The 12,067-nt window shown below is 48.4% G+C and overlaps 1 protein-coding gene across 1 annotated transcript in view; it reads right to left on the reverse strand.

The window, feature by feature from the left end:
• Positions 1 to 12,067, reverse strand: part of LOC120880807 (O-acyltransferase like protein-like) — a 28,623-nt gene that overhangs the window by 14,546 nt on the left and 2,010 nt on the right. Inside the window, exons 2-5 of the mRNA XM_040264214.1 lie at positions 11,791 to 11,974; positions 8,675 to 8,831; positions 4,300 to 4,465; positions 2,210 to 2,289 (exon numbers count right to left, since the gene is read on the reverse strand). Coding sequence (XP_040120148.1) covers positions 2,210 to 2,289; positions 4,300 to 4,465; positions 8,675 to 8,831; positions 11,791 to 11,974 — 587 coding nt within the window. The remainder of the gene's footprint in view (positions 1 to 2,209; positions 2,290 to 4,299; positions 4,466 to 8,674; positions 8,832 to 11,790; positions 11,975 to 12,067) is intronic.

Here is a 12,067-nt window from a genome sequence, read left to right on the forward strand (position 1 = left end):
TGTATACGAGACAGCAAAACAGACACAGATGTATAGAACGGACTTTAGGACTCTGAGGGAGAGGGTGGGATGATTTGGGAGAACGGCATTGAAACATGTATACTATCTTGTAAGAAACGAATCACCAGTCTATGTTCGATACAGGATACAGGATGCTTGGGGCTGGTGCATGGGGATGATCCAGAGAGATGATATGGGGTGGGAGGTGGGAGAGGGATTCAGGATTGGGAGCTCGTATATACCTGTGGTGGATTCATGTCAATGTATGGCAAAACCAATACAGTATTGTAAAGTAAAATAAAGTAAAAATAAAATTTAAAAAAAAGTAGTCAGCCAAAATCTCTTACATTTGCAATTAGAAAACTTAATGTGCTTCAGATGTGCATGTAAAAAAACAGATCTGCCTTTAAAAAAATTGTTCAATTCTTAGATTAAATTAAAATTAGTATGCATTTTCCTTGCCTAAGATGCTTGACTGTTTGCATAGCACTGGAGTGGGCAACATCACAGGTCAGCCTGTGATTTAAATGTCCCCTTGCAAAGAGCATTAACAGGTAACCACAAAACAGAGCTAGTCAACACATATTTGGAATTCAGCTCCATGCCCAGTAATCAAAGACTTACAAATTAGATGTGAAAAATGAATGTTTTCTTATATATCTTCAAATAATAATTTTTAAAAAGCAAGATATAGATCTTGTTAAGAGTCCATATTGGCAATGGTATAGTTAGATGACCAGAGGACTTGAATACTGCTACAACCTTTAAGGCAAGCTATCTGTCATTATACTTCAAGATCTCCAAAGACACTCATGCCCTTTGACTCTGAAACTCTTCTTAAGAACCTGCATTCTAGAAATATCAGAGTTGGAGACAAATGGTAACTACAAAGATGTTTCTGAGACTGTTACTGATAAAAGCACAAAATTGGAAATAATCTATTTAACACTAGAGGAAGCTATAGGTAAACTAGAGTTCATTCACAAATATGAAATATTATACAGACATTGAAAGTCTGTTTACTTAAGGGACTTCCCTGGTGATCCAGTGGTTAAGAATCCACCTACCAATGCAGGGGCACGGGTTCGATCCTTGGTCTGAGAAGATCCCACATGCCTCGGGACAGCCACGTCTGCCAGCCGCAACTGCTTGGCCTGTGTGCACAACGACTGATGTTTGTGCCTAGAGCCTTGCTCTGAGACAAGAGGAGCCACCAAAATGGGAAGCCTGAGCTCTGCAACTAGAGGAAGCCCAGGAAACAACAAAGACCCAGAACAGCCAAAACTAAACAAAAATAATTTTTTTTTAAAGTACATTCACTTGAAAAATAAAATAATATAGGAAAATGATTACATCATTAACTATTAAAACAAATGTCTAAAGTATATATGCAGAATTCTTTCATGTATAAAAGACTGTGAAGAATAAAAGAAGCGAAGAATAAATACCGACAATGAAATCATTCTCCGTAAGTGAGGAAACAGGCCTAAGGTGATTGGGTTTTTTTCCCCTTCTTTAGCGTAATGTTTTCCAGTGTTTCTTAAATTGAACATGTATTTGAACAAAAAAGAATACTAAATCTTTTAAAATATGGCGTGAATAATCCACAACTTTTAAGGTTTCTTGTGAATTATTGAGGCCTTAGAGCTTTTCCTAAACTAACAAAATTAAGCTGATAAACACCCAAGGTGGAGAAGCAGGCACACTGATGTCTTACTTGGGGCACTATAAATTATCTCATTCTTTCTGAAGAGTCATTTCACGATATGTAACAAGCACTACAAAATTGTTCTTAGCCTTTGACCTAATAATTCCACCAGGAAACAGGTTCCCAAGGAAATAAATACAGAAGAGGAGAAAGGGGCGTGTTCAAAGACATGTGCTGAGGAGCCATTTATAATCAGGAAACACTGGAAACAATCTAAGCGCCCACCACAAAATATGGCATATAAACCCTAAACCTGACCAGCCAGCAGGCCACACACTTATGCGGAAATGTTTATAAGAACAGTGAAGTGGAAAAAAACCACAAAGACTAGAGGAGAACGCGGAAGAAGTAAACAGTGGTGGAGTCAGGGTCCACACGCTTCTGAAAAGTGGGTTTCTCAATTCTAAATTGTAAGAGCTGCTTTGCCCAGAACTGGGAGCTCTCTAAGAGTTTTAAGAAAGAGGCCAGGTGAGGAGAAACACTTGTTTCAATTAGACTCACTTTCCGTGGATGAAGACGATCACCGGGGTGGTGAGATGGAATTGAAAGTCATTGGCAAGATACCACGTCCAGCCGTTGCACTGGAAAGAGACCAGCAAAGGTCACCCCTCTCCTCCAATTAACCAGTGGCTCATCTCCCGGGACCAGAAGGAGGAACTCGGGGCAGGTGAGGTGATTTCCACGGGAAGAGAAACGACTTGAGTTAAAGATATTTCACATACCTCATCTCAACTCTGGAGAAGGAAATGGCACCCCACTCCAGTGTTCTTGCCTAGAGAATCCTGTGGACAGAGGAGCCTGGTGGGCTGCTGTCCATAGGGTCGCAGAGTCAGACATGACTGAAGCGACTTAGCATGCATGCATGCGTTGGAGAAGGAAATGGCAACCCACTCCAGTGTTCTTGCCTGGAGAATCCCAGGGACGGGGGAGCCTGGTGGGCTGCCGTCTATGGGGTCCCACAGAGTCGGACACGACTGAAGCGACTTAGCGGCGGCAGCAGCAGCATCTCAACTCACCCTCCTAACAATCCCAGGGGAGTAGGTATTATTATTGCCATTTTACACCCTGGAAATTCAGACACGCTTTCTCTCTTGTTTAAGACAACAGTCATAGCTAATCTCCCAGGGCAATCACAGCTAATCTCCCAGGACAGCGGTGGGAACTGAATTCCACCACCGAGTCACGGATGTGAGGAGTAATTACCCTCACAGCGCGGTTGGGGTCGGAGGGCTGTGTTGTTGTCTCTTCCTTGCCCTCCCTCCAACTCTGGAGAGAATGTGTTCATTTATTTTATTCTATTTTTGACTTGACAGACCATGCTCATTGAGAACAGAGGTCTGGCTGCAGACGAGCGTTTGCGGGAAACCCCGGAGTTCCCACGCGTGACCGACGTGAGAGCAGCTGGCCGGAGTCACCTCGTCCCAGGCTGTCTGTGCCTGTGGGGCGCGAGGCAGCCCCTGTGTCTCTAATTAAGGGTGAGACGACTTCTGGGGGCAAGTCTCCCCAGGGCTTCAGAGACGAGAGGCGCCTCGGTCTCCCCTCCCACCCCGTCGCTCCTGAGGAGACCAGGCTAATCAGAAGTGACAGCTTTGCTCACCCCACCTGTGACCCAAGCCGGTCTGCCCCCGGGAAGTCGGCGGGCCTCTGCTCCAGGGCCCCCCGTCATGGAGGGTGATGGAGGTCCGCCTGAAGGCAGTTAGACAGTGATGGAAGCCCCGTCGAAGCTGCTGGGCCCTTGTGAACCAAAGGCAGCCGTCTGGTTGGTTGGCGGTCATGCAGTCACACTTAGTGATTCTCCCTTCAGCAGTGCTTCCTGCTGCTGCTAAGTCGCTTCAGTCATGTCCGACTCTGTGCGACCCCATAGACGGCAGCCCACCAGGCTCCGCCGTCCCTGGGATTCTCCAGGCAAGAACACTGGAGTGGGTTGCCATTTCCTTCTCCAACACATGCACGCATGCCAAGCCACTTCAGTCGTGTCTGACTCTGTGCGATGCTATGGACAGCAGCCCACCAGGCTCCTCTGTCCACCGGATTCTCTAGGCAAGAATGCTGGAGTGGGGTGCCATTTCCTCCTCTGCAGTGCTTTCGAGGCAGGTGCAAAATCATTGACGCGGTTTAATTACAACTAGTTCACTTCCATTTGCTCCAAGCTCATCAGGAGGAAGCTAAGGCTTCGAAGAAGCATGACCCATATACACAGACGTTGTGAGATCTGGCTGGACATGGGGCAGAATTCATTACGGGGAGGGTGTGGTGACTCCTTCCGTCCCAATCTCGGTTCTCTGGGTGGAGGTGAAGAAGGCGTCCTTCCAGCTGGGGTGGCGTGGCCCCAGACTGCACAGGGATAGGGCGGGGGCAGCTGTGTCCAGCTGGCCCGCCCCCGGGCCCCCGCCCCGCTCCCTCTCTGCTTTCCCAGCGCCCAGCCCGCCAGGGCTGGTGCAGCAACCCCCACCTCACACCCGAGGCGAGCCTCCCTCCCACAGCCCACCTTCCTACAGCATCGCCAGAAGAAAGGGGATCAGACTCGGGCTGGCCCGGGAACGCGCGCGGGATGGCGCCCCTCCGCCCCCTCGCGGAAGACCTGAACTCACCGCATCCTGGACCGACAGGAAGTTATTTAGCAACAGCAAGTTCGTCCACCAGGCACGCCGGCAGTTCTCCAGGTGAAGCTTGGGCACCTCCCAGACGGGCCCCCAGGGCACAAGGGAGAACAATCCAACCAGCAGGCACACCGAGTACAGGTGAAGAGGCTGCAGCCTGGCGGGAAAGAGCCGGGGAGCGAATGATTCTCATGGGGGTTCCATTCGGTCCCCTGGGGTGGGGGGTCACATAGCGATGGTGGATAGGATGCTCAAAAATGGACTGTCCTGGGGCAGGGGCCACCTCCTCACTCACCCCTCAAACCTTCCATTCATTCGTTGGTTCAAAGCGGCATAGGTGCTACTGATGCAAAAATACTGTTCTTCATGGAACAAGTCATATGTGTAAGCCACTCTGCTAAGAACGTTCTAAACCTGCCCCGTAACTATGATGTCAATTTTACTGCTGAGCATATTAGAGCTCAGAGAAGTTTGAGTCACTTACCCAAGATGGTCCAGCCATATGTACTGAGATCTGACGCTGTTACCTGTTCCTTTCAGGGGCCTCGCTAGATGAAAATAGCTTTCCATACCCCCTCTTATCCTCCCTTCCTGCCTCACTTCATTTCCTCCTTCCTTCCCTCACACACCACCTCCTTCCAAGCAGGATCTGCGGCAGCTACAAGCTGATGAAGGGGGCACTAGTGTCTAGACTGGGGCTGTTCAATAGAATATAATAATTCCAGCCACATCAGCTGTTCAGTTAGCACATTCCAGTGGCCGCATTTTTAAAAGTCAACAGTACAATTAGTTTTAATAATATACTTCATTTGGTCAATACGTTCACAATATTGTCATTTCAACAGACAGCCAATATGGAAAACTATTGAGCTATTTTGCACTTTTCTTTCAGAGGCCTGAATATTGAATATTGGCAGCCTGTCTGCCTGGTCTGCCCATCTCTGGGGGTGGGGGTGGGGTGGCTTATGGACCACAGGGAAGGCACATGCAATGGGGGTGTGGCTTCTGGGTGGCCCCCAGCAGAGCCCTCTTTTTTTAAAGAATATATGTGAAAATCCAGGGCAGTACAAGGGCAGAGAGCCCATGGCCCAGAAGCATCTCTAAATATCTTGGAGGGGGCTTCAGGGCCTGGGGTGGGGGGTGACAGATGGGGGAGGGCAGGGTGGCTAGAGAAGCAGCCCCAGCAGAGGTGTGGGTCAGCACCCTGCCTCGGGTCTGACCCACGGAGATGACTTCCTTCCTAGAGAGCATTAGGAGGGCAGGAGGGTGGTGGGTGTCTGGGAGCAGGCCTGAGGTTGCTGATCAGGGTCTGAGGGCAAGGGCGCCGACTCTGCCGGGATGCACCTTCCTGGACCAGCTCAGGCTGCAGCCGCAGAGCCCTGGCCGGGTGCTGGGTCCCACCCTGTCAGCGGTCTGACCGCACTGCTGTGCGGACGCTCCCTCGAGCCTGGGCTCGCACCCCTGCCCTGGCCTCCCCCCACCATCTGTTGCCTCCGTCTCCCCGGGAGAACCAATCGGCCCCAGCTTCCCTCTGAACCGGAGTCCGGGTCAGACACCCTCCAGAGGGACCCGGGTAGAGGCGGCATCCCGCCTTGGGCAGGCTCGTGGCCGGGCTGGTGGGGGGAGCGGAGGCTGCTGGCAGGCCACGCCTGAAGGGTTACAGGGGAAAGGACACAGAGACATGAGTTCTAGTTTTGTCTAAATTTTTCACACTGAGAAAATCGGGTCACTCCTCCCTTTCCTCTCCTGCAGAAAAGGGAGCTGACGGTTCCTTAGCTTTCTCTAAGGAGAAGGAGGAGGACTGCCTCCTCAGATTTTCTGAGAATCAAGAGATCACTAAGAAAACTGAAGTCGGAGAATGGAGTTATGGTTGCCGGGGGGAAGGGTCAGGGGAAGGGAGAGTCAGGGAGCTTGAGAAGGACAGGTACACAAGGCTATATTTAAAATGGATAACCAGGACTTCCCTGGTGGCCCAGAGGTAAAGGAATCCACCTTGCAGTGCAGGCGATGTGGGCTCAATCCCTGGTCCAGGAAGATTCCACGTGCCTCAGGACAACAAAGCCCGCGGACCTTACTGTGGGGTTAAGACTCGATGCAGCCAAATAAATAAATATTAAAAAAAAATCTTAAAATGGATCACCAACAAGGACCCACTGGAGAGCACAGGGAACTCCGCTCACTGTTATGTGGCAGCCTGGATGGGAGGGAGTCTAGGGGAGAGTGGACACATGGATATGCATGGCTGAGTCCCTTTGCTGTCCACTGGAAACCGTCACAGCATTGTTGATCAGCCATACCCCAGTACAAAATAAAAAGTTAAAAAAAAAACTGTTTGAAATGTGGGACGTGTCATATAAATATACAAGCCCTTCAAGTGTTTGTCCAAACTTGAAGATTCAAAGTCAAAGTGGGTTTGCAAAGATAAAAACCTCTGATACTAGCCAGTGCCATGGGGGTGTGAGAAGCAGCCTTCTCATACCTGGCTGGGTGGGAAGGTCAACTGGAAAACGTCCATCAGTACATTCAATGCACCAAACCATTGATTCCACCCATAGGAATTTACCCTGCAAACGTGCCCAGACAGTTGCACAAAAATGTACAGACTTCGTGTCACTGTCTAATAAGACTGCAAAAAACTTGGAAATCACCTTCATGCTCCATTCATGAGCATGAATCTCCATTCATGGAGAGCAGCTAAATACATGATGGATGGTCCACCCACATGGCGCCATCCCGGCAACCTTAAAATCAGTGAGGTGAGTCCTTCCATGCAGTTAGAGAAAGATGCCGAATCATTAAGTTAAAAAAGCTAGGTGCAAAATAATGCAGTATTAAGTATAGTTCTATTCATGGGTGGGGAAAAGAATATATAAATACATGGAAAGTCCCTGCAAGAATTAATTCATAAGAAGCTGTTACTAAAGCTGTCCTGTGGGAGGTGAGACTGGAAGGGGTGCCTTTATTTTTCGTATATAACCTTCTGCTACAGTTAGACATTATTATCAATAATTTTTTTAATTTAAATCAATGGGTGGGGGCTTCCCAGGTGGTGCAGAGGTAAAGAACCTGCCAGCCAGTGCAGGAGACGCGGGAGATGCGGGTTCGATCCCCGGGTCGGGAAGATCCCCTGGAGGAGGAAATGGCACCCGCTCCAGTGTTCTTGCCTGGAAGTCGATGGACAGAGGAGCTCGGTGGGCTGCCGTCCATGGGGTCTCAAAGAGCTGGACATGACTGAGTGCACACATCCACAAGCTAATTTTTTAGAAAAAGTATCATTTCTTTTTTCAATATGTATTTATTTATTTGGCTGGGTTGGATCTTCGTTGTGACACGCAGGCTCTAGACAGTGGACTCAGTAGCCCCAAAGCTTGTGGGGTCTTAGTTCCTCGACCAAGGGTTGAACCCGGGCCCCCTTCATCTGGAAGTCGGGTTCTTAACCACTGGACCAACGGGGAATCCCAGTAGTAAGCTAATTTTTAACTAGTGGCTCCTACTTGGGCAATCCCACAGGTTTAGGAGTATGGAGCCTCTTCCCTCCTTATTTCCTGTGAGATACCGGTAAGGTTTTACCCCCTAGAAGCTGGGCTTTCACATTTTCTGAAACTTGCAGAAGCCCCCACCTGGTCTGCCTCTCCTGCCGTTGCCCCTCGCCCCCCCGTACCGCAACGACGTTCTGTCCCAGCTTGGACTCATTTGCTCTCTTCCTGGCTCCCGGCTGGCACTCTCCCAGAGCTCCCCATCTCAAGAACGTCCTCCCCATGCCCCACGTCACTTGAGCTGGAAAGTCTGCGTGTCTGCGGTTGGCGTCCTCTCCATATCCTCAGTGCCCATGGCCAGGGCACATCCCACAACACGTCACCTCCGGGACCCTTGCCAGCATCTTGCCCCATGAGGCTTCACCACTGTACCCTCCTCCACTCTGGGCTCTCGGCCCCAACGACTGCTTTATCTGCCCAGGAAAACACGTCTGAGTCTTCGCCCCCCAGCTCTGGGGCTGTTCTTCTGAAGGGTTTCCTAGGCAGCACCCACCAGGCCACTGGATCACACACCCCAACCCCTAACAACCTGCCTGAGCACTTATCACCGAGAACGCTGGGCCTGAATGCCGGGCCCTCTCCTCCAGCAGAACGCAGGGCAAGACTGGCTGCTCCGCCCATTGCTCATCCCCAAAAGATGTTGCAAGAAAAAGTATTCTGTCAAGCCTTCAGGGCGAGGACTAGATTTAATGGAGCTTGGAAGAAACCACAAAGGCAGTAAAGTTCTGTTTCTTAGCTTAAACTCATTCTTAAACTATTAACCAGAGAAGTTAAAAGGTAAAAATAACAACAGTAATAATGACAGCTTATATTTACTGAGGGCATACTACCTCTCACATTGTTCTAAATTCTTTGCCTGCGTTATCTGTTTTGATTCTCTCAAGAGTCCAGTGAAGTGAGAGCCATGATTCTCCTCATTTTTAAGATGAGGAAACTCAAGCACGGAAAGATTGAGACACTTACTCAAGGTCACACTGCTGTAAATGACTGAATCAGAAGGCACGCCCAGGCAGACTGGAGTCAGATCTTACGCAGTCCGTCTGACAGGCCCGGAAGATTGTTTCAACACTCCCCTTGCTATTTGTGACGGTGCAGTGTAACAACAGAGCCATGGACCCTCAGTAATCAGAACTGGGCTCCAGCTTAGCCACAAACCATGATTTTAAAAGCGTATAAATTTTTAAATGGTGGCTCACATAGGTAGACGTTTCTTTTTCTCCCTACGCTTCTACTGTCTCATTACATCACTGCCACCCTGCTATCCCACTGGTTCCATATTCTGTCCCAGTATTGTATTCCATTCTGATCCAACCAACCAGGCATGCGTAAAGAATACTACCATCCTGTCTGCCTTCTTATCAGAATGACCATCATCCCGAGCTTCCACCAGCCCCTTTCCTGATTGTATCTTATTCTATGTTTATTATTACCATTAATCCTTATTACAGGCTCCAATTACTACTAATTTACAGGAGCTATACAAATTCTGTTGAACATAGATTTCATGGGAATCTGACTGTATATTCATTGAAACCTGCTGTCCATTCGCTTTAGAAATAAGGAGGTTTTTGTGGCTTTAATACAGTTCAAGTTTTATTAGGAAAAATACCATGAGTACTGGTATCTTCCACTGCCAAAGCCATTAAACCAGAAAGAGCAACCACATTTAAACATGGTCTACATGAAAGAAAACTATTTTTCTTTCAGTCTATTTTTTCTTTGAAAATTCTTTCAAAGGAGGGTTAAAGACTTAAAATAATAAATGATTACGCAGCAATAAAGAATTGAAAGAGTATATGAATAACCTACCTTATAAGGCGACTGAAAAAGTATCTGAGTATGACGCTAGGGGTTATTCCTTTGTCTGAATTCTGACGCATCTTTAAAAATGATCTTGCACTTAACCAGCCACTGAGAGAAGAAAAGAGTAGGTCACAGGAATGACTGATCGGTGATGCAGTTCCCGGGTTGGTCAATTTGCTTGTCTCTATCAGGAAAGAATAAGTGACGCTGCAGTAACAAAACATCTTTAAGACTAAAAACAGTAACAGCTTTCTCCCTGCTCACGGTACGTGTCCACGGCCAGGCACCTGGAGCTCAGCATCTTCCTCCCTACGGGAGCCAGGCCAAGGGAGCAGCCTGTGACGAGAACGCTTAGGATGTACTCTCTTAAGCACTTTCTTATCTAACAAACATCAGCGTTATATTTATCATGTGGTACATTCCATTCCTAGTACATACTGGTTTTATTCCTGGAGGTTTGTACCTTTTGAGTTTCCCGTGCTTTTGACGGTTATTCTGTTTCTTTTCTTTCTTATTTGTTTCAGGTGTGCATAGAATCTGAGTTCCCAGGCCAGGGATTGAACTCAGGCTCTCAGCAGTGAAAGTGCAGAGTCCTAACCACTGAACCACCAGTGAATTTCTACCTTTTAACATTTATAGCGATGAGCCTCTAGGTTTCCTTTAGGATGGACTGTTGATCTCCATGCAGTCCAAGGAACTCTCAGGAGTCTCCTCCAACACCAAGAAAATCAACCCTGAATATTCTTTGGAAGGACTGATGCTGAAGCTGGAGCTGCAATACTTTGGCAAAGAGCCAGCTCATTGGAAAAGACCCTGATCCTGGGAAAGATTGAAGGCAAAAGGAGAAGGGATGAGATGATTGGATGGCACCACCGACTCAATGGACATGAGTTTGATCAAGCTCTGGGAGATGGTGTAGGGCAGGGAGGCCTGGCGTGCTGCCGTCCATGGGGTCACAGAGAGTTGGACATGACTTAGTAACAACATGTGCGTGATAGTTGCTCAGTCATGCCTGACTCTGCAACCCCATGCCTGTGGCCCACCAGGCTCCTCTGTCCATGGAGTTCTCCAGGCAAGAATGCTGGAGTGGGCTGCCATTTCCTTCTCCAGGGGCTCTTCCTGACCCAGGGATCCTGTACTACAGGAGGGTCTCTACCATCTGAGCCACCAGGGAAGCCTACTATTAAGAGACACTTCTAAATATAAAGACAGGTCAACTTAAAAAGTATCAGCAGATACACGCTTGACTTTATCTTATAATCTATAGACAATACATTAGAATATGTAATGAATCCATACACCTTTTCCAAAGGGATACCCAAGACAGATTGCAGCCATGAAATTAAAAGACGCTTACTCCTTGGAAGGAAAGTTATGACCAACCTAGATAGCATTAGTAGAGACATTACTTTGCCAACAAAGGTCCGTCTAGTCAAGGCTATGGGTTTTCTAGTAGTCAGGTATGGATGTGAGAGTTGGACTGTGAAGAAAGCTGAGCGCCAAAGAATTGATGCTTTTGAACTGTGGTATTAGAGAAGACTCTTGAGAGTCCCTTGGACTGCAAGGAGATCCAACCAGTCCATCCTAAAGGAAATCAGTCCTGGGTGTTCACTGGAAGGACTGATGCTGAAACTCAGGACTGAAACTCCAGTACTTTGGCCACCTCATGTGAAGAGTTGACTCATTGGAAAAGACTCTGATTCGGGGAGGGATTGAGGGCAGGAGGAGACGGGGATGACAGAAGATGAGATGGCTGGATGGCATCACCGACTCGATGAACATGAGTTTGGGTGAACTCTAGGAGCTGGTGAGGGACAGAGAGGCCTGGCGTGCTGCAATTCGTGGGGTCGCAAAGAGTCGGCCACGACTGAGCGCCTGGACTGAACTGAACTGAACCCAAGGCAGAAGCAGCAGTAAAGTTGTCAATGACAGTCATCAATCAGGTGAAGTAATTTAGATGAAGCTTTTCTCTCTCAGAGAGATGGGGACTGGGCAAGTGGTCAGGAAGGAAATACAACGTGCTTTTAATTTTGCATGAAAAATAACGTTCAGTTCCACGTTGCTGAACATAACTCTGTTTTGCCAAACAAATCCTCTACTTCAAATTCCTGTCCGAAAGCTTTATTAAAACCCCGCTTCCGGCCTTTGTTTCGGAATCTGTCACTTTTGCCGCCGCCTCCGGATCGCTGTCCTCTGAAGCTCCTACTTCTTTCCCGCTGCCTCCCGACACCTCGGTTGCTCCCGAACCGTCCTGAGGCCTCGATTGTCCTCCCGCTGTCCTCGGGAGTCGCGATATCCTTCCCGTGGACCTTCTCGCTCTGGTTGCTCTGTGGCCACAGAAAGCGGCCTGCGCATGCATCGTGCCGCTCTTCTGGACTGCTGTTACTGACGCAGTAGGAGTGTCAAAGCAAACGCCCGAC

The sequence above is a fragment of the Oryx dammah genome, unplaced genomic scaffold (genome assembly GCF_014754425.2).
Source record: "Oryx dammah isolate SB20612 unplaced genomic scaffold, SCBI_Odam_1.1 HiC_scaffold_22, whole genome shotgun sequence".
In the NCBI taxonomy this organism is placed as follows: Eukaryota; Metazoa; Chordata; class Mammalia; order Artiodactyla; family Bovidae; genus Oryx; species Oryx dammah.